Source organism: Halichoerus grypus, chromosome 4, assembly GCF_964656455.1.
Source record: "Halichoerus grypus chromosome 4, mHalGry1.hap1.1, whole genome shotgun sequence".
Taxonomy (NCBI): Eukaryota; Metazoa; Chordata; class Mammalia; order Carnivora; family Phocidae; genus Halichoerus; species Halichoerus grypus.
The window spans coordinates 125,463,633-125,484,121 of record NC_135715.1 but is presented as its reverse complement, the minus strand read 5'-3'; the positions used below and the strand labels follow the sequence as shown (position 1 = coordinate 125,484,121).

Genomic DNA, 20,489 nt, shown 5'->3' with positions numbered 1-20,489 from the left:
GATATATAGAGAATTCATACAACTCAAGAACAACAACAAAACACCCAATTAAACAATGGGCAAAGGACTTGAACAGACATCTCTCCAAAAATGATGAACAAACGGCCAACAAGCATATGAGAAGATGTTCAATATCACTAATTATTAGGAAAATGCAAGTCAAACCCACAATGAGATATCACTTCATACTCATTAGGAAGGCTGCTTATCAAAAACAAACAAATAAGCAAACAGAAAATCGTAAGTTTTAGCAAGCATGTGGAGAAATTGGAACCCTTGTGCACTCTTGGTGGAAATGTAAAATTGTGAATTGCTATGGAAAACAGTATGGCAGTTCTTCTAAAAATTAAAAATGGAATTACTTCATGATCCAGCAATCCACTTATGGCTATATATTTAAAAAGACTTGAAAGCAGGATTTCAAAGAAATATTTGCATACCCATGTTCATAACAGCACCATTCACCTTAGCAAAGAGATAAAGAGCAACCATGTCCATCAACAGATGAATGGATAAACAAAATGTAGTACATACATATAATGGAGTATTATAACCTTAAAAAGAATATAAAGTCTAACATGCTAAAACATGGATGAACCTTGAAGACATTATGCTATGAAATAAACCAGTCACAGAAAGACAAATACTGAATGATTTCAATTACATGTGGCCTCTAAAGTAGTCATATTCACAGAAACAGAAGATAGAATGCTGCTTGTTACAGGACAGGGCGGGGAGCAAATGGGAGAGTTGCTTAATGTGAATAAAGTTTCCGTTTTCCAAGATGAAAAAGTTTTGAAGATTGGTTACATAACAATGTGAATATACTTAACACTACTGAACTGTATACTTAGAAATGGTTAAATAGCAAATTCTATGTTATGCTTTTTTTTAGCAAGAAAAAAGCATTTTAAAAAATTTTGGCAAAAGACAATCCAGTTGTTGGTAGTATTGCCTTGACTGGAAATTGATAAGTTCAGTCAAAATTACTAAAATAATAGCATGTCGTCTTTAGCTACTAAACTTTCTTCTCTTTGTTATCATCTAGTTATTAACAGGACATGCTACTTTTAGAGGTTTGCCATTAATTTATTCTTACACTTGCAGAAGATACAACAATGGTCCTATCTGAAAAAAAATTATTAAATCTTTAAAAAGTGTAAACATCAATTGGGAAAAAAAGCGGGACCAGGGTGGACCATGAAGAGAGAATCAAGGTGAGTAAGAGTAACTGAAGGGGCAGTTGGTTACTTTTATTGTGCCTGTGGAAACTGACCCCACCTATCCATCCATCCATCATGGAGTTTCAGACTCAGTACAGTGTTGACACTCTCATATTGTCCTTTCAGCAGGTTCGCCGGAAACAGACTCTGGAACCCATCTGTCTTATCAAGGCCACCAACATACTTGCCACTTCTTGTTCATTTTGTCGATACAATGAAACAATGTAATGTTCTGTAGAGTATCCACTCAGTTCAAGTCTTTTTGGACTCTATTATGACAAAGGGTAGGAGACTTAACACAGCTTTGGAGCAAGACCATACATGTATATTGTTATACTTCTGGTAGTCCTTCTTGATAGTAATAGGAAAAAGGGCATTTCCCAGATCAAGAGCTGCACACCACATACTTGAGGCCATGTTAACCTGCTCTAAGATTCCATTTCTGACAGAGCAGTTGCAATTGATGCTACCACTTGGCTGAGTTCGCAGTCACCCACTACCATCCTCTATGATTTGACAATTTCTGCAATAGCCAGACTGGTATATACTTTAGGTCTTTAAAGATGACACTAGGGGCACCTGGGTGGCACAGTCGGTTGGGCATCCGACTCTTGATTTCGGCTCAGGTCATGATCTCAGGGTCATTGTATTGAGCCCCGCATCGGGCTTCCTGCTCAGCGGGGAGTCTGCTTGGGAGTCTCTCTCTCCCTCTAACCCCTCTCTCTGCTCATGCTCTCTCTTTCTCACTCTAAAAAACAAACAAATAAATAAATACAGATGACGCTAATCTCTGCCACTTTCTGTCACATGCAATACTGATTTTCATATACTCTCATGGCCAAGGCAAGTAGTTTGGGAGCCTTCTCTCCCACTACGACAGTTCTTAGCCTCATAGGCTAAGACACCAATGTAATGTGGATGTCCTGCCAGTTACCAAGTATGTATGTCTACTGGTACTGTTCAGGGAGCAGGAAAATGATGAATGAGTGAGTCAGGTTCCTTAGCAAACAGACTCTGAGACAGAGATCTGTGGGTTCAGAGAGTTTAGTGAAGAAAGCTGTCAGCAATTACACCTGTGCAGAGATACCGGCAGCAGCATTTGGTAGAGGAAGAAGTTTAATTATGGTACAGTTGCAGTAAAAGCCTCCGCTGATTCCACAGGGGGTTTTGAAGCTGAGACCACCCTTCAGAGTTGTAACACATTGAGGCAAAGGGGCCAGGCCCTTATTCTCTTTCTTCATTGAATTCAGTGTGCCCCAGGGGAGGCAGCTCCCATAGCAAGAGGCAGCTCCTTTCAGCGGAAGGAAATTTCTGGGGAGGAGCTCAGCCGTGGGGTAAAGCAGGCAACACCCACGGCAACTGGGGAAATAAGCACCACCATCCTTAAGAGGGGATTTGGGTGGTTCCTGGTAACATCCACTATTAAGCTTCCTGGATTTGGCAAGTAAAAAGCAATAAATAAAAATACTGCATGGCATACCTATACTGAAAAGATACTCATTACTTACTTAAATTTCAAATATAACTGAGTATTGTCTATTTTATCTGGCCACTCTGTCCACCACACATGTGTTAAAGGGCAAGTAGAAGAAAGAGTTTCAAGGGGATTAATGCATTTCTCCTTTTGTAATCTTATACTTTGTACAGTAGTAATCCTACATGGACATGAGAGACCAAAAATAAAAATTGGTTAACCTCAACAATTTTTGTTCCACTCACAATCCTGACTTGGTCTAATTATAGGGATGCAATGCCACTCACTACTTTTTACCACAGGAAGCAGAAATAGGCTTAGAAAGAACACTAGCAGTTTTAAGGAGGGCGGATTGTGGGAAAGAGAGCACACAGTATACAGACAGGGAGAGAACTAGAGCAGTGGCAGTGGGAATGAAAGGGAAGAAATGAGAAGAGCCGCCCCTGAGATAGAGTCAGAGAATTTACTAACTGTATGATACAGAGAAAGAGGAGGTGAGCAGAATCTAACAAAATTGTATGTTCTTGATTTTAGGTAACAGGGAAAAAAAGGATATGGTAAAGATACATGTAAAACAAAAACATAAATAGGTCTGAAGGGAGAAATTATACGTTTGACATACTATTCATCCGAATGTATAATATATGTGAATGCATTAACTAATATACTATACCAAGCTGTTGATATTGATCAAGTGATCATTTTCCATTAAACATATTTACCTGAGACTTTATAGATATTTTTAACCACCTAGCATTTCTACAAGCTGTGCACAGGATGTTAAATTATACTCATAATTCTATTAGCTATTAATAATTCTTACATATCCATTAAGTCCTGTAAACACTAATTTTCAAATTTAAAATCTTAATTGAAGGAAGAGTTTATAAAATGTGTGTTTTTCTTAAACAGCAATTCCTAACTCTATTTTATTTAAAATAAATATCTATGTGTATGTTTTATACACATTACTAAAGAGTTCTTAAAATGTGGAACTCCTGCCCACATTACACTCCGCAATGCTGTCTTTCTAACTGGCACTCTCCCCTTTACCCATTTTATATTATGCTGTCAGTTGATTTTTCCTGAATCATGACATTCAACACATTGTCCCTGCATTATTTTCTGATTCAGAGTAATCAATCCAGGAACCACTAACAGATCTATTAATTCTTTGTGTGCATCATAGCAGAATCCTGGATAGCATCCTCAGATGCTAGGATGTTTATCTACTTGTATGGTCTGGGAGCAGAACAAATACTGAGAAAGTCAAAATAAATAAGTTTTTCCTATTTTAGTTCAAAACTCTAAAATGTAATGTTACATTTGCATTCTATGATGTTAATTTTAATCGCCAGTGACTTAGTGCTTAGCGACAATTATTCACTTCTGGGATTAAAATGCCCACTATAGACATCAATAAACAGAACAAAATCTGACTTATCCAGTTGTGTTTGCCAATCAGAAATCTATTTTAATAAGCATCATACACCCTCACCTGAGTACCATGCCCAGTAAAAGAAAATGTATGTAATACACATTGATATAATAATTAGAATAAACATATTAAATTCTATTTTTGTACTATGTATTTTCCAACCAAAGGGAAAATTCACTATTTTATTGTAATTATTTATAAATTATCCATTGTTAACTTTCAATAATCTGTGTGCAGATTATCCATCACAATCTTTAAACCCAAGATGGCTTTTTCCTGCGATTATGTTTTTAGAATAACTTCTTGCTTTATTGGGTTTTCTTACATGTGCTTACTGAATACAAGTATAGCTTAAGCCATGACATGACCTAAGTAAGAAGGTAAATAGCTGCTGGGGAAAAAATGTAATATAATGGCATTTCAAATCCAAGGAGAAATTATCTTTATAGTCTCCATTATCAGTTTAGATTTTTCAAGTTTCTGCTCCCTTAAATTTATATAATGCATATGGATAGCATAGCAAATCTCTATGCCCGCCCAGTAAGTATAACCTTCCTGGACCTGCATATTTTCTGTGCACCAAGCAAAACGTCAGGTACTAAGTAGGTATAGTTGTTGAAAGTTTACTCTAAATATTATATCAATTCTCCTGTTGTTTAATTGTTGTAGCTAAAGATAAGACCTAAGAACTATGAATTTCACTGTAATTTAATTAGTTACCTGATAATTCTTGGGAGGAATACTCCTTACTCAGCTGTGGTGGATTATTAAGAACTATCTCTGATTATTTTTACTTAAGATTACCTGGGTTTTATTTTTTAACCAAAAGATGAAAGATATCATATACCTTGTATCCCACTAATAATAATTTCTGGTTAAAAATTAAAATGAAGCAATAACGTGTATACATTAAATTGTGGTTCAGTAGTAACTGTCAAGACTTATGTAAGTCTTATGCCAGGTACTATTCTAAGTATTTTTCCCTTAATTCTTATTAAAAACTTTATGAAATACATTCCATTGTTACCCTTATTTTATTTTATCTTTTAAATTTAAATTTTTTTATTTGAGCATAGTTGACACACAGTATTACATTAGTTTCAGTAATTATAACATAATGATCGGACAAATTTATACATTATGCTATGCGTATAGCTACCATCTGTCACCATACAATGCTATTATGGTATCATTGACTATATTCCCTATTCTGTGCCTTTTATTCCTTGACTTACTCATTCCATAATTGAAAGCCTATATCTACCACTCCCCTTTACCCATTTTGCCCCCTCCACAAACATCAGTTTGTTCTCTGTAAAACTTACAGTTCTGATTCTGCTTTTTGTTTGCTTATTTATTCATTTGTTTTTTTAGATTCCACATATGAGTGAAAACATATCTTACTTAGTCTGAGTTATTTCACTTTTTACCCTCTAGGTCCATCCATACTGTCACAAATGGAAAGATCCCATTCTTTTTTATGGCTGTGTAATATTTGTGTGTGTGTGAGTGTGTGTGTGATATCTTCTTTATCCATTCGTGTATCGATGGACAGTTACGTTGCTTCCATATCTTGGCCACTGTTATCTTTTTTTTTTCAAAAAAACTTTATTTACAAAAATGGTTGGCTGCACAAGCTGTAGTTTGCTGATCTAAAAAAATTCAAGTATTAATCTTGATTGCCAAGTATCTTCGTGCCCCTTTACATTTTACTCTAGAAGGTAGTGCCTCACTAATCTTACCTGGTGCCACCTCTGCCAAATTCCCTCAGTTTGGGGGGACACGGAAGTGGACTACATCTGGAAAAGACCCTGATTATGGTCTGAGTTCTGCCACCAGCTGCCTGAGTGACCTTGGGCCCATCATGCCCCTTCTCTTCCTCTCAGTTGCCCCTTGTAGAGTTAGGGAGAGTCCAACTACATTATTTTTTTTAATTTTATTATGTTATGTTAGTCACCATATAATACACATTAGTTTTTGATATAGTGATCCACGATTCATTGTTTTCATATAACACCCAGTGCTCCATGCAGTACGTGCCCTCCTTAATACCCATCACCGGCCTAACCCATCCCCCCACCCCCCTCCCCTCTAAAACCCTCAGTTTGTTTCTCAGAGTCCATCGTCTCTCAGGGTTCGTCTCCCCCTCTGATTTCCCCCCCTTCATTTTTCCCTTCCTTCTCCTAATGTCCTCCATGCTATTCCTTATGTTCCACAAATAAGCAAAATCATATGATAATTGACTTTCTCTGCTTGACTTATTTCACTGTTGTCCTTATCTTAACAACTGAGAAAACTGAGGTGCAGAGAAATTAACTGGCTGGAGTTTCCATAGCACATAAGGGGCAGAACTGGTATTTGAATCCAGTGCAGTTTCAGATCCCATACACTTAACTACTAGATCATACCACCTCCCGGTTGACTTATCTGACTTTCTTCCTATTGAAAAGAACATACACAAATGGTGCCTCCACCTCTCTCTCATATATATCTGAGTAAAACTCGAATGCCAGGTGTCTTTAACTCTCTTCCAGGACAGCCTAGTCTGACAGCATAGGCTGGATTAGATGCCCTTCCTGTCCTATTCTCCCCTCTCATGTAGCACCTAATATGCTGGTCTGTCATAGATTTCCCCCACTGATGGTAATTCCTGAAGCAATAATTATTGAAAGACTGGCACACAACACAGAGCCTGGAAGATAGTAGAGGTTCAGTAAATGTCTGTTGGATGAATGTTTGTAGGTCTTCCTGTTGGCATTTTAGGCTGCATCAAAGCAATCACATCCACAACTCACCACCACCACCATTACTCTGATTATCAACATATGCATTTCTCCAGATTGTGACAAATTTCATATTTCTCTTTGAAATCTTTAAGATTTTTCTTCGAAGTTTCTTTGAAAACTTTAAGAAAGCATAACAAAAACTATCCCAAGGGGGAAAAAAGGTCTTACCTTCTAAATCTTCTTTCTCAAAGTGTGTTTTGAGAATAGAACGAGTTCCACCTCTATCCACAACTGCCTCTTCATCATTTCTCTGTAGAATGGGAAGAAAGAAGATTAAATGATATTACAGTAGTTCCTCTTTATCCATGGGGATACTTTCCAAGACCCCCTGTGGATGCCTGAAATCGCAGATAGTACCAAACACTATATAAACTATGTTTTTTGCTAAACATATATACTTATGATAAAGTATAATATTTAAATTAGGCACAGTAAGAGGTTAACAATAATAATAATGAAATAAAACACTTAAAACAATATGCTGTAATAAGTTATGTGAACGTGTTCTCTCTCTCTCTCAAAATATCTTATTGTACTATACTCACCCTTTTTATAATGATATGAGATGATAAAATGCCTATGTGATCACATGAAGTGAGGTGAATAATGTAGGCACTGTGACATAGCATTAGGCTACTATCGACCTTCTGATGGTATGTCAGAAGGAAGATCATCTGCTTCCTGGCCATGGTTGACCTCAGGTCAATGAAACCATAGAGAACAAAACCACAGGTAAGAGTGGACTACTATACATATATTCTCTTAACTTCAGAGAATAAACAGTAATATAATCTAGTATTTTAGGGGTTTAATTCAATCACTTAAACCTACTTGTGCACAACTATTCTATTTGATTATCAAGCGTTAGTTTAAAAAGAAAGAGAATAAAATTAAATTGACCACATACTCAGAGAAGGAATGTCATTTGATTTTCCATGAAATCAAAGGTAGTCATACATTCCAGTTGCCATCATTTGTTAATGAGATGAAAAACAGAAAACAGTTATCCTGACAATTTAGTAACATGCATTTTTATCTCTGATAAAGAATTCTTGTTAACAAGATGACATTTTGAACTATACAAGGAAAATACGGAAATCATTAGTATTAACACTACTAATGCTATGGCAAGGTGAAGTAATTCCACTGCCATTTAAAATGAGGTTGGGGGGATCTAATCTCTTGAAAGCAATTAGTAGCAATTATTAGGTAAACTACAATTTTAATTACTTTGCTTCAGTATAATACATTTTATTCAAACTAAACTTTTAATTATAATCATATACATTAAACCTTCATTCAGTATGTATATACATATGTATATTTTACTTATTTAGAATGGCTGGATGGAGACTCTCTTCTTAACATTGTACATATGCTCAAAACAATACACTCACTCATTTGGTATTCAATAAAATAATGGGGGAGGGATAATAAGTATAATCCATTTAACCACACAGGAATGAACAAGATACAAAATACTGAACAAAGTGAAATACAGATTATTTCCAAATTTTTTTGATTGCGAGCACCTATGTAAAAACTGCCTTAAAAGTGAACACTGAACACAAAGGAGAAATGAAAAGGTAGACTGAAGATGAATGAATCTTCCAACATCTATTTCTAAGCCCATTCTAGTATTTGACTAGCAGAAAAATTATAGATTTCTCTTTCTTCTTTGAAAGCTTTTTAATTCCCAGGCATAATCTTGATAAAGATTTGGCCTCCGTGTCTTACAAATCAGTATTGTCAACTGTAGGATTACCGACTACAGACATATTTCAACCTAGAAATATCAGCTCTTAGGTGCTTCACAAGCAGCAAAACATAAGTAGAATAACATGTTTTATACCCTATAGTCCTGTGTCTTTCAGACATTTGCTGAGACAGGTCAGGGCAAAGTGTCTGAAATCAGAGTGAAAGAAACCTATACTACAAATGAAGGAATAAATGAAAATTGAGATAGGATTCTGAGCCTACTGCTCTTGTGTTTAGCAAAGTTTTAAAAATCTGTTGGTCTGGGCGCCTGGGTGGCTCAGTCAGTTAAGTGGTTGCCTTCAGCTCAGGTCATGATCCCAGGGTCCTGGGATCAAGTCCCGCATTGGACACCCTGCTAAGTCAACAGCGAGCCTGTTTCTCCCTCTGAACCTGCCCCCAGCCCCCGCCCATGCTCACTCTCTCTCTCTTTCTCTCGCAAAAATAAAAAAGATAAAATAAAATCTTTTTTAAAAAATCTGTTGGTCTGAGCAAAATAGCAATAGAAAAAACTACAGAATTATATATTTATATAATTTTCCTGAACCAGACAAATGCAAGTTTCAGCCTCTTTAGAATCTATTCTTGATTCATTTACAAATCACATTTATCCTATGTACAGGACATATTCAAATATATGTCACATTGGAATGTATCTCTGCCCTCTGGAGTGTTATTAGGAAGAATGCCAAAAGCTAAGTCATGCATCCATGTTCCGAGGTCAGAAGAAGCGCTATTCCACTATATCTCATAATGGCAGCCTCTTAAAACAATTGCAAAATGGAAAGGTTTATATAGAATATAAGAAGATGTTTCCCCCATACAGTAAAATATTTAATTCTTATTTCAAGGGCCTGAATCAATTTTCAACTTATACAAAATGGTTTTTCTCCTTATTTTTATATGGCATATAAACTGTCCACACACAAAAGATAATTCTACACAGTAGCTAATGTTAGGATATTGAGATAAAAGGAAATTTTGCAGCAGAAGTAGAAGTGGAATCTAAATAGGAAATAGTTGATTATTTAATTACAATATGAATTACAAGTAGAAGTTCCCTAATTTTAATGTTTCATTGATTAAAAAAAAAGAACTTGAAACTAGAATATGAATTTAACAGTTCTGCAGTTTTATATAACTTTAAATACTCTCCAGATAGGCCATAGAAACATCAAGTGCATGATCTTTTATCCTGAAAATTCCCAAGATACAACTTAATACCAATACATATACTGAAATTCCTCTACTTTGGTTATAGTTCAAAAGTTTATTTCGATATTATTAAAAAATTTTTAATAGAGTACTTCCCTTCCTCCTTATTACCAAGAGCGAGTAAACATGGGTGTGATGAAGAGAATCCAGGCTGTGCAATAATCCCAAATACACCAGTAAGAAAATTTTTATTTCACTTTTTACTGTCCCTTTTTGGGTTTGTTGAACATCAAATACAGTAATGTACCCTAATGTCCATATGTATTTACTCACTTAGAACAAATTTTATCACCATGTAGAGAGAGAACACATAAATCTATTATATTGCCTCTCAATACAATTGACCTTTGTTACACTATTGGGTGAACATTTATAAGATGATTTATTCCAGTAAATAGTATAAAACAATGTTTTAAAATTTGTGTGTTGGGGAGGGATGACCCATGGTGAGAAATACACATTCAACAGAGTCACATAGTTATATATATGTAAACAAAACAAAACTTTCACAAACCAACATTTATTCTTTTTTTTATTATGTTATGTTAATCACCATACATTACATCATTAGTTTTGATGTAGTGTTCCATGATTCATTGTTTGCATATAACACCCAGTGCTCCATTCAGTAGGTGCCCTCTTTAATACCCATCACCAGGCTAACCCATCCTCCCACCCCCTTCCCCTCTAGAACCCTCAGTTTGTTTCTCAGAGTCCATAGTCTCTCATGGTTCATCTCCCCCTCCGATTTCCAACATTTATTCTACTATAAACAATGCAGTATGATATTTTCTATTCCAGGGTATTCTATTTCATTTAAAAATCCTAGTCACTATCCTTTAAATTTACTTCAGTACTTAAAAATGAGTGGTGACTTGCAATTTGAAAAACACTGATACAAACTATGGCCCTGAAACAGTAACAGGAACTAAGTCACACAGAAATCACATCTTAAATCCATTTACATAGGACTCTAACCAAATGAACAAACAATAATACTATACCTTTCAAATCAATATTTTTCAATTTTTGAAGTTTCTGTCATGTTAAGTGTAGGACATATTATAATTACAATATCACATATCTTTTGCTAAACTATTTTTACTTTGTTTTTCTTTCCACCAGGAAAGTAATAGTTTGCTCTTCCTAGTTCGACTTAAGTACTTTTCTCCATGTCTTCCCAAGAAAGAAGGAACAAATACTATTATCTATGATCCTCTCCAGTTAAAACCTGCTTATGATTAAATTGAATTTGTATTCAGCTATTTTATATTATTTTTTTATTTGACAGAGAGAAAGATAGCAAGAGCAGGAACACAAGCAGGGGGAGTAGGAGAGGGAGAATCAGGTTTCCTGTCAAGCAGGGAACCTGATGAGGGGCTCAATCCCAGGACCCTGGGATCATGACCTGAGCAGAAGGCAGATGCTTAACGACTGAGCCACCCAGGCACCCCCAGCTATTTTAAAAGCAAACTCCATATAATTGGCATAACCCAAATGCATTTTATAATTTTCTACAATATGATTACATCTAAACATTAAGACATTTGTGTTTTGAATACAAATGTATATAAATGTAAATTGGGAATATTTCTACCTCCAAGGAAAGTTTTTAGAGGGAAGTGTTTTGCTGTCATTATTTTTACTGAACAATTACTAGAGAGCAATAGCAGAAAAAAGAGCTTTCTAGCTCAGCTCTCACATTTGAAGTGACCTTGAACCAGTACACTCTCTCGTGAAAAAGCAACTAATATGGGCTAGCACATTTAAGTGTTAAAATAGTCAGATAAAGATATATCAACAATTTCTTCTAGAATTGTTTGAAAATATCATTAAGCTCTCTATAAATGTATAAAGAATATATTTTTCTGATTTATCATAACTCTTGAGCACAGTCTTCACAGAAATATACTTTCCTAATTTTATAAAACAAAATCTAACAGTAATCCCATGAGCAAGACAATTCAAACTTTTCATGTCCTTTTGAAAATTCTCATCTCATTTCAGATTGGGTTAATAGAAGAGAGAGCAGTTCATTTTCATTTCAGTATTCTTTCTTCCCTAGAACTATTTATCATATCAATTTTTAAAAAGCAACCATTTCTTCAATAAATGATACTGGGAGAACTGGACAGCCACATGCAAAAGAATGACACTGGACCACCTTTAACACCATACATAAAAATAAATTCAAAATGGATTAAAAACCTAAATGTGAGACATGAAACCATAAAAATCCTAGAAGAGTCAAAATGGATTAAAGACCTAAATGTGAAACATGAAACCATAAAATTCCTAGAGAAGAACAGAAGCAGTAATTTCTCTGACATCGGTCATACCAACATTTTTCTAGATATGTCTCCTAAGCAAGGGAAACAAAAGCAAAAAAAAAAAAAACTACTGGGACTGCATCAAAATAAAAACTTTTGTGCAGCAGAGGAAACCATCAACAAAACAAAAAGGCAACCTACTGAGTGGAAGAAGATATTTGCAAAAGATATAGCCAATAAAAGGTTAATGTCCAAAATATATAAAGAACTTATACAACTCAACACCAAAAAAGAAATCTGATTAAAAAATGGGTAAAGGGGGCACCTGGGTGTCTCAGTCGGTTGAGGGTTCACTCTTGGTTTTGGCTCAGGTCGTGCTCTCAGGGTCGTGAGATTGAGCCCCATGTTGGGCCATGCTCAGCAGAGAATCTGCTTGAGATTCTCTCCCTCTCCCTCTGCCCCTCCCCCTTCTCACACGTTTTCTCTCTCTCTCTCTCTCTCTCTCTCTCAAATAAATAAATAAATAAATCTTAAAAGAAAACGGGCAGAAGCCTTAAATAGACATTTTTTCCAAAGAAGACATACAAATAGCCTACAGACACATGAAAAGATGTTCGATATAGCTAATCATCAGGGAAATGCAAATCAATCAAATATCATCTTACACCTGTTAGAACAGGTAAAATCAAAAAGGCAAGAAATAACAAGTGTTAAAGAGGATGTGGAGAAAAAAGAAGCCTCATACACTCTTGATGTGAATGTAAATTGGTACAGCTACTATGGAAAACAGTATGGAGATTCCTCAAAAATTTAAAAATAGAATTACTATATGATCCAGTAATTCCACTACTGGGTATTTACACAAAGAAAATAAAACACTAATTTGAAAAGATATATACACCCCTATGTTCATTGCAGCACTTTGTACAGTAACTAAGATATAGAAGCAATCTAAGTGTCCATCAATAGACAAATGAGTAAGGAAGATATGGTATGTAATATATATATATATAATATATATATAATGAAATATTACACAGTCATAAAAAAGTCATCTTGCTATTTGAGACAACATGGATGGACTTAGAGGGTATTTATGCTAAATGAAATACGTTAGACCAAGAAAGACAAATACCATATGATTTCACTTGTAGTGGAATCTTAAAAAAAATGAATAAACAAACAAAAAGCAGAATCAGACCTATAAATACAGAGAACAAACTGATGGTCGCCAGAGGGGAGGTGGGTGGGGGTTGGGCAAAAGAGATGAAGGGGAGTGGAAGATACAGGCTTCCAGTTATGGAATGAATAAATCACGGAAATAAAAGGCACAGCATAAGGAATATAGTCAATGATATTGTAATAGGGACGTATGGTGACAGATGGTATCTACACTTGCAGCAAACATAGCATAATGTATAAACTTGTCGAATCACTGAAACTAATGTAACATTATGTGTCAACTATACTCAAATTAAAAAAAAAAAGCAACCACATTTTCTGACTTTTTATTAGGTATTAGGATAATATGGTATGCTATATATACTCCACTAGCCATTACAGAACCACTTTCCACTCTTCTCCATGCTCTATATCTTTGTGGACTGCATCACCAGGTTCCCCTGTAATCTAGCTTCCTATTGAGCTCAGCCAATGAGAGAGAATGAGACTGGATAGTGAGAGTGAGAAATATGGGCCCTGTTGAGCCATAATTTGGCAATAGCTGTATTTCTCTATCTCAGACAAAATCTTGTCATCTGACTCCCCTATGGCTCTAGATCTTGCCAGTTTGCATTAACTGTTCCCACATCTTGCGCCTTCAGGCCTAGAAATAGTGACAGTTTTCTGTTGCTGCAAGGTCCTGGAATTTCATCAACCCTGTTGATTTCCCTTTATCCTGTCTATGCCTTTAAAAAATAGTCCCTTCATTAAACCTTTTTATCATGCTTTTCAAGTGACTCTTTCCTGCTGTGACCCTAACCTATACGTATGTATCATGTTTAGGGAATAAAATCCATGACATTAAATTTTGTGGAGATGGACATAGAATCAAAATGGCAACCTATGTACAAAACTTTGACTAGGAAATACCAATTAAAAAATACTGTTGAATGAAGGGTAGAGGATAAAATGGTGGGAAAGACTCTAAGTCATCAAAGAACTCTCAATAGGCATGATTAAGTCAAGAATACTTAATTTCTGAAAAAAATGAAAAGAGGACATAGAATAAAATTCTAGATGTGTGAAAGGGAGTGAAAATAGAATAATTAATCAAGTAGGAGTATTTTACATTTGCAGAGAATGTTCCCCATAACTCAAGAAATGTATGTATACATTTCTACCCATGAGGTGCCTTTTTTGCCATTTCAAAATATTTTCTTTAATATCATAAAATATTTTCATGAACAAAGTGAGCTAACAAACACACATGCACCAAGGTGCCTTTTGATTAAGATTATCCTTCTAACTCCAGCCCCCACTCCCACATCAAGGTAGGTGTGAGATTGGAGAAATGAATATAGCAGGTGGTACAGATAGAAAAAAAATCGATAAAAAGTATGGAATATTGTGCTTGGTTATTTTTCTATGTTGCAATAAAACAAAACATTTTAGTGCAAACAGTTAATTTTTCCTCTTTTCCATTTAAGTCTGATGGAGAAAAAAATTACTTTTTTAATTCAGTTTACAGGGTCTCTCTCAGCCTATGGATTAATATCTTGGCTAGTTTAAATGAAACGTTTTCCACTACTGATTTAATGAGGAGAAATATATAGACACACATATTTTATAAACATGATCTGAGAGCTAGGTTTTTAAGTGTTTATTATTTTTATTATCTTTTACTTTAAATTATGAAACTAAGAAAACTGAACATTAACACTTGGATTCAATATTAATATTCAACTTATGCATCTGTATTTACTCTAGAGGCTATTTTTTCATTACCATGTAAGTTAAAGTATTATACAAGTATTAAAAATCAACCATTTAATCTCTAGTTTTACTATGCTATATTAAATAGGACAAGAGATGTGAGAGCATCGTCAGAAATTAACGTATCATAAGAGTTCAATAAATGCTAGCCAAACTGGAATCTAAGCATAAGCCAAGCCTAACTTTGAATTTCATTTAGCATACTATATTTTCATAAAATAAATAAACCCACCTATTTACTAGGGTATTGCTTTGAAACTAGGTATTTAGAGTGTGGTATCTACTCTATAATGTAGACTATACTATCTCATGGTAATACAAGTTAAATCTGTCTTATATATTGTATTAATTAAGTCATAGGAAACATTTATTCTAAAGTACCCCAGGGGCACCTGGGTGGCTCAGTCGGTTGAGCATCCGACTCCTGACTTCAGCTCAGGTCATGATCTCAGGGTCCTGGGATGCTGCCCCAGGTCAGGCTCGGGCTCTGCACTCAGCATGGAGTCTGCTTGAGATTCTTTCTCCCTGTCCCTATGCCCCTCCCATTCATTCTCTCTCTCTCTCTCTCTCTCAAATAAATAAATAAATCTTTTTAATATTTTTTAAAAAATAAAGTAGCCCAATAAATCACTCTTTCCCCATTCCTATGTATTTTTAACAGTCAGTTGAGTTCCTTTCCAAAATACTGAGTTGGGGAGATGGCAGTTAGGTTTCATTTACTTATACAAAGTAAATGTGTTATTTCATTTTTATTTTTTTATTTTTTTAAAGATTTTATTTATTCATTTGAGACAGAGAGAGCACAAGTAGGGGGAGAGGCAGGGAGAGAGGGAAAAGCAGACTCCCCGCGGAGCTGGGAGCCTGATGTGGGATACAATCTCAGGACCCTGGGATCTTGACCTGAGCCGAAGGCAGACACTTAACCATCTGAGCCACCCAGGTACCCCATTATTTCATCTTTAGGCATATAAGAAAAAAAATGGAACTGAGGATAAGAATTGGAGAATAAAATGCTATCAGAGGAATAGGGCTAAGTAGGCATAAACTAAATCATCATGTAAAAATTTCAAGATTTTTCTCATCTCATTTACTTGGAACACTCCACCCATGTAAACCTTAAAGACCAGTTGGTGGACTACACAGTTAAGTCAGTAAAATTAAAACCTTCCAATGGTAAGTTATTTCTGGCTCAGGATAAATTTCATCAGCACATACAGTATTATTATTATTACTTACACTGTAATCTAAAAAATACTCTCTCTCCTACTGGGCCTAACATCTGATAGGTTTTTGGGGGGTTTTTTGGGGTTTTTTTTTAAGATTTTATTTATTTATTTGACAGAGAGAGAGATAGTGAGAGCAGGAACACAAGCAGGGGGAGTGGGAGAAGGAGAAGCAGGCTTCCCACTGAGCAGGGAGCCCGATGCGGGGCTCAATCCCAGGACCCTGGGACCATGACCTGAGCCAAAGGCAGACGCTTAACGACTGAGCCACCCAGGCACACCTAACATCTGATGGTTTAAGGATAAAAAGTATTTGAGAAGTTAAGATCAGTTTTAATTAGCTGATAGTATTTTAAAAGGCACTAATACCTGTGCAATTGAGTTCCTGCCTTTTTTGTCCACCTGATGCCCCCAATTTGTTTTGTATTGTGGATGATTCCTGCCTTTTTCTTAAGAGTCCTTCTAGAGCCTCAGTTCTGCATATGAACCCAATTGGTACCCAGAAAATGATATTAATGGCTGCTAGATTTCCTTATTGTTGCTTCATGCTATCTTTTCTCTCTTCATGTTGCTTGCTCATAAGTGTCCTATGAGGCTCCATCTGTCTTGTAGGCCTTCCTTCATTTGTCCTGCTGCGTCTTTCTTTAAGCATCTGACACATCCCCATGGGCTTGTTTGGTGCTCAGGTCCAAGTTCTTGCTGGTATGGCTATTCCTCTGCTGCTGATGCTCCCATTTAGGAGGTCAAGAGAAAGGCAGTGTTGGATAAACACTGAGAGTTTGTATGTGGGACTATACCTGAATTTAAGTGTTGTTTCAGTTAACTCCTAGTTGTGTGATTTTAGGCATCTTATGTAATCTGTATGTCGAGTGACTTATTAATACATGTAAAGTTCTTGAATTTGCTAATCAAGTTCTCAGTAAATGTTATTTATTATTATTGTTATTTATATGATTATTTGTATCATTAGGGCCACAAAAATAAATAAAACATGGTTGCTTCCCTCAAAGAGCTTACAGACTTCACATTAAGTATAACAACAATGGCATTATGAAAGAAATTCATATAGGAGACATTCAACCATAACAGTTATTATTTTTCTCCAAGAAGGTCAGTAAAGACTCCACTGAAAGAGACACTTGAGCTGATTTTTTAAAAAAATCAATGCATCTTTGTCAGGCAGACAAGGGGGGCAAATTAGTAGTTCAGTCACAAGTATCCAGACAAGATCCTGGTTATTTGAAGAAGGGTGAAAGATATTAGTTGGACCCAGAGCAAGACTGGATACTAAATTACCAAGCTACTGATTTTGTTCTCCTAACAATCCAAATGCTTGCAAAGAAAACTTCTAAAACCCAGGACAAGACTGAAAATCTTAATATGAAAAATTTGGACTTCTAGAAATTAGAAAAATTATATATATATATATATATATATATATATATATATATATATATATATAATATATAATCCTTAAAATTGAAAACTCCATAGATGAGTAAAACAAGTAGACTGGACAAATGATATACAAATTAGGGAACTGGCAAAAAGATCTGAAAAAATTACACAGAATATAGCATAGAATGATAAGGATATGAAAAATATGAAATAGATAATTTTTAAAAGATTTTTATATATTTATTTGAGAGGGAGAGAGAGAGAGAGGAGAGCACAAGCCAGGGGAGGAGCAGAGGGAGAGGGAGAAGCAGACTCCCTGCTGAGCAGGAAGCCCAACTTGGGGCTTGATCCCAAGACCCAAGATCATGACCTGAGCTGAAGGCAGATGCTTAACTGACTAAGCCACCCACGTGTCCCTAATATTCATAATTTTAAAAATGAGGATAATATGATGAAGTCTAACATATACCTAAATGGATTTCTAGAAGATAAGAATAGAAAAAATAAGGAAGAAATACTATTTGAAAATAATAGGTGAAAATTTTCCAGAATTGATAAAACACATGAATCCACAGATTCAGGAATCATAATGAATCACAAACAGGATAATTAAAGAACAATTCACACCTCCACATACCATGTGAAACTGCAGAACGACACATCTTAAAGCAGCAAAGGAAAAAGAAAAGATAACCTACATAGGAATGACAAACTAACAAAAATAGAGGCCAGAAGACAGTAACATAATATCTTCAGAATGCTAAGGAAAAATCATTGTAAATCTAGAAGTGGATACCCAGCTAAGTTATCATTCAAGAAACCCACTTCAGATAAACAGAAACTGTGAGAATTTATCACTAAGGCAACCTTTGTAAAGGGATTTAAAAGTATATACTTCAGAAAAACAATAATCCCAGAAAGGATGTCTGAGATGCAAGAAGGAATCCTGAGACAAGAAACTGAAGGACATAAACAAATATAAAGAAAATAAAAATGAGTTTAAAAACCAACTTCATGATTTCTAGAATCCTTTCTAGTTGTACAATAGCTGATTTCTTTTTATATTGTTTTCTTCAGTGTAAATAAGGGTCATTTTTGGTTTGCATTCATGTAGCTATCTGTGCTTTAACCTAAGATAATAACATTTATAACTCTTCCATATATCAATACCCTTCTCCACTTCTGTCACCCCAAATCCTGATAGTTTTACTGATATACTATAGACTTATAATATCAGTTAGTATCAATTATAAGAAGGGGATGAAGTATATGTATACATTTTAGAATTAGTAATCTTTTTCTTTTTTAAAATTTTTTATTTAAATTCAATTTAATCAACATATAGTGTATTATTAGTTTCAGAGGTAGAATTTAGTGATTCATCAGTTGCATATAACACCCAGTGCTCATTACATCAAGTGCCCTCTTTAATGCCCATCACCCAGTTACCCCATCTCCCCACCCACCTCCCCTCCAGCAACCGTCAGTTTGTTTCCTAGAGTTAAGAGTCTTATGGCTTGTCTCCCTCTCTGTTTTCACCTTGTTTTATTTTTCCTTCCCTTCCCCTATGTTCATCTGTTTTGTTTCTTAAATTCCACATATGAATGAAATCATGTGATATTTGTCTTTCTCTGACTGACCTATTTTGCTTAGCATAATACCCTCTAGTTCCATCCATGTCATTGCAAATGGTAAGATTTCATTCTTTTTGTAGGCAGAGTAATATTCCATTATATAATATATATATATATATATATATATATATACCAGACCTTCTTTATCCATTCATCTGTTGGACATCTGGGCTCATTCCATAGTTTAGCTATTGTGAACACTGCTGCTGTAAACTTTGGGGTTCATGTGCCCCTTCGAATCACTATGTTTGTATCTTTTGGATAAATACCTAGTACTGCAATTGCTGGGTTGTAGGGTAGTTCTAATTTTAACTTTCTGAGTAAACTCCATACTGTTTTCCAGAGTGGCTACACCAGTTTGCTTTCCCACCAACAGTGTAAGAGAGTTCCCCGTTCTCTGCATTGTCAACAACATCTGTTGTTTCCTGAGTTGTTAATTTGACTGGTGTGAGGTTGTATTTCATTGTGGTTTTGATTTTTTTTAAAGATTTTTTAAAGATTTTATTTATTTGAGAGAGAGCATGAGCAGGGGGAGGGGGAGGAGCATTGGGATAGGAGAGGGACAAGCTGACTCCCCCACTGAGTATGGAGCCCAATGCATGGCTGATCCAAGGACCCCAAGACCATGACCCAAGCTGAAGTCTCACTCAACTGACTGAGCCACCCAGAAGCCCCTAATTAGTAATTTTTACCGTTTCCACAGTAAGCACTTGTTCTTTACAACTTTGTAAGAATCTACACAATTAGAGCACTACATAAGTATTTGGCCTTCTCATCATAAACTAGGACAGTTCTGAGTTGGCCTACATACACAATAGTAAATTATATGAATTATTTAAACAGAAATAAGCTCATAGTGTCCGTATTTTAATGATTTATAGGTGAAGTGGGCTTGCATATTCAATAATTAGATGGAAAGAAATTTCCTAATATAAGCAAAACTAAACCAAGCCAGAGAATGGGGATAATAAAATAATATTTATAAGTCATTATGGATTAAATAAACAGAAAAATTTCAAGATATTTTTAGGTAAATAAAATGGTACTGAGGAGTGAGATAAATAAAACATTAGAAGATGAAATTCAGTGATAAGAAAACAAGCAGTGAAAGGAGATACTTTGAGTATACCCATAAGTGA

The 20,489-nt window shown here is 35.3% G+C and overlaps 1 protein-coding gene across 6 annotated transcripts in view; it reads right to left on the bottom strand.

Moving 5' to 3' along the window:
- SLC4A10 (solute carrier family 4 member 10) overlaps window positions 1-20,489 on the bottom strand; it is a 300,268-nt gene that overhangs the window by 183,082 nt on the left and 96,697 nt on the right. For all 6 annotated transcript variants that reach the window (XM_036116753.2, XM_078070882.1, XM_078070881.1 and 3 more), the window contains exon 2: window positions 7,090-7,171. In XM_036116753.2, the coding sequence (XP_035972646.1) occupies window positions 7,090-7,171 (82 nt within the window). The remainder of the gene's footprint in view (window positions 1-7,089; window positions 7,172-20,489) is intronic.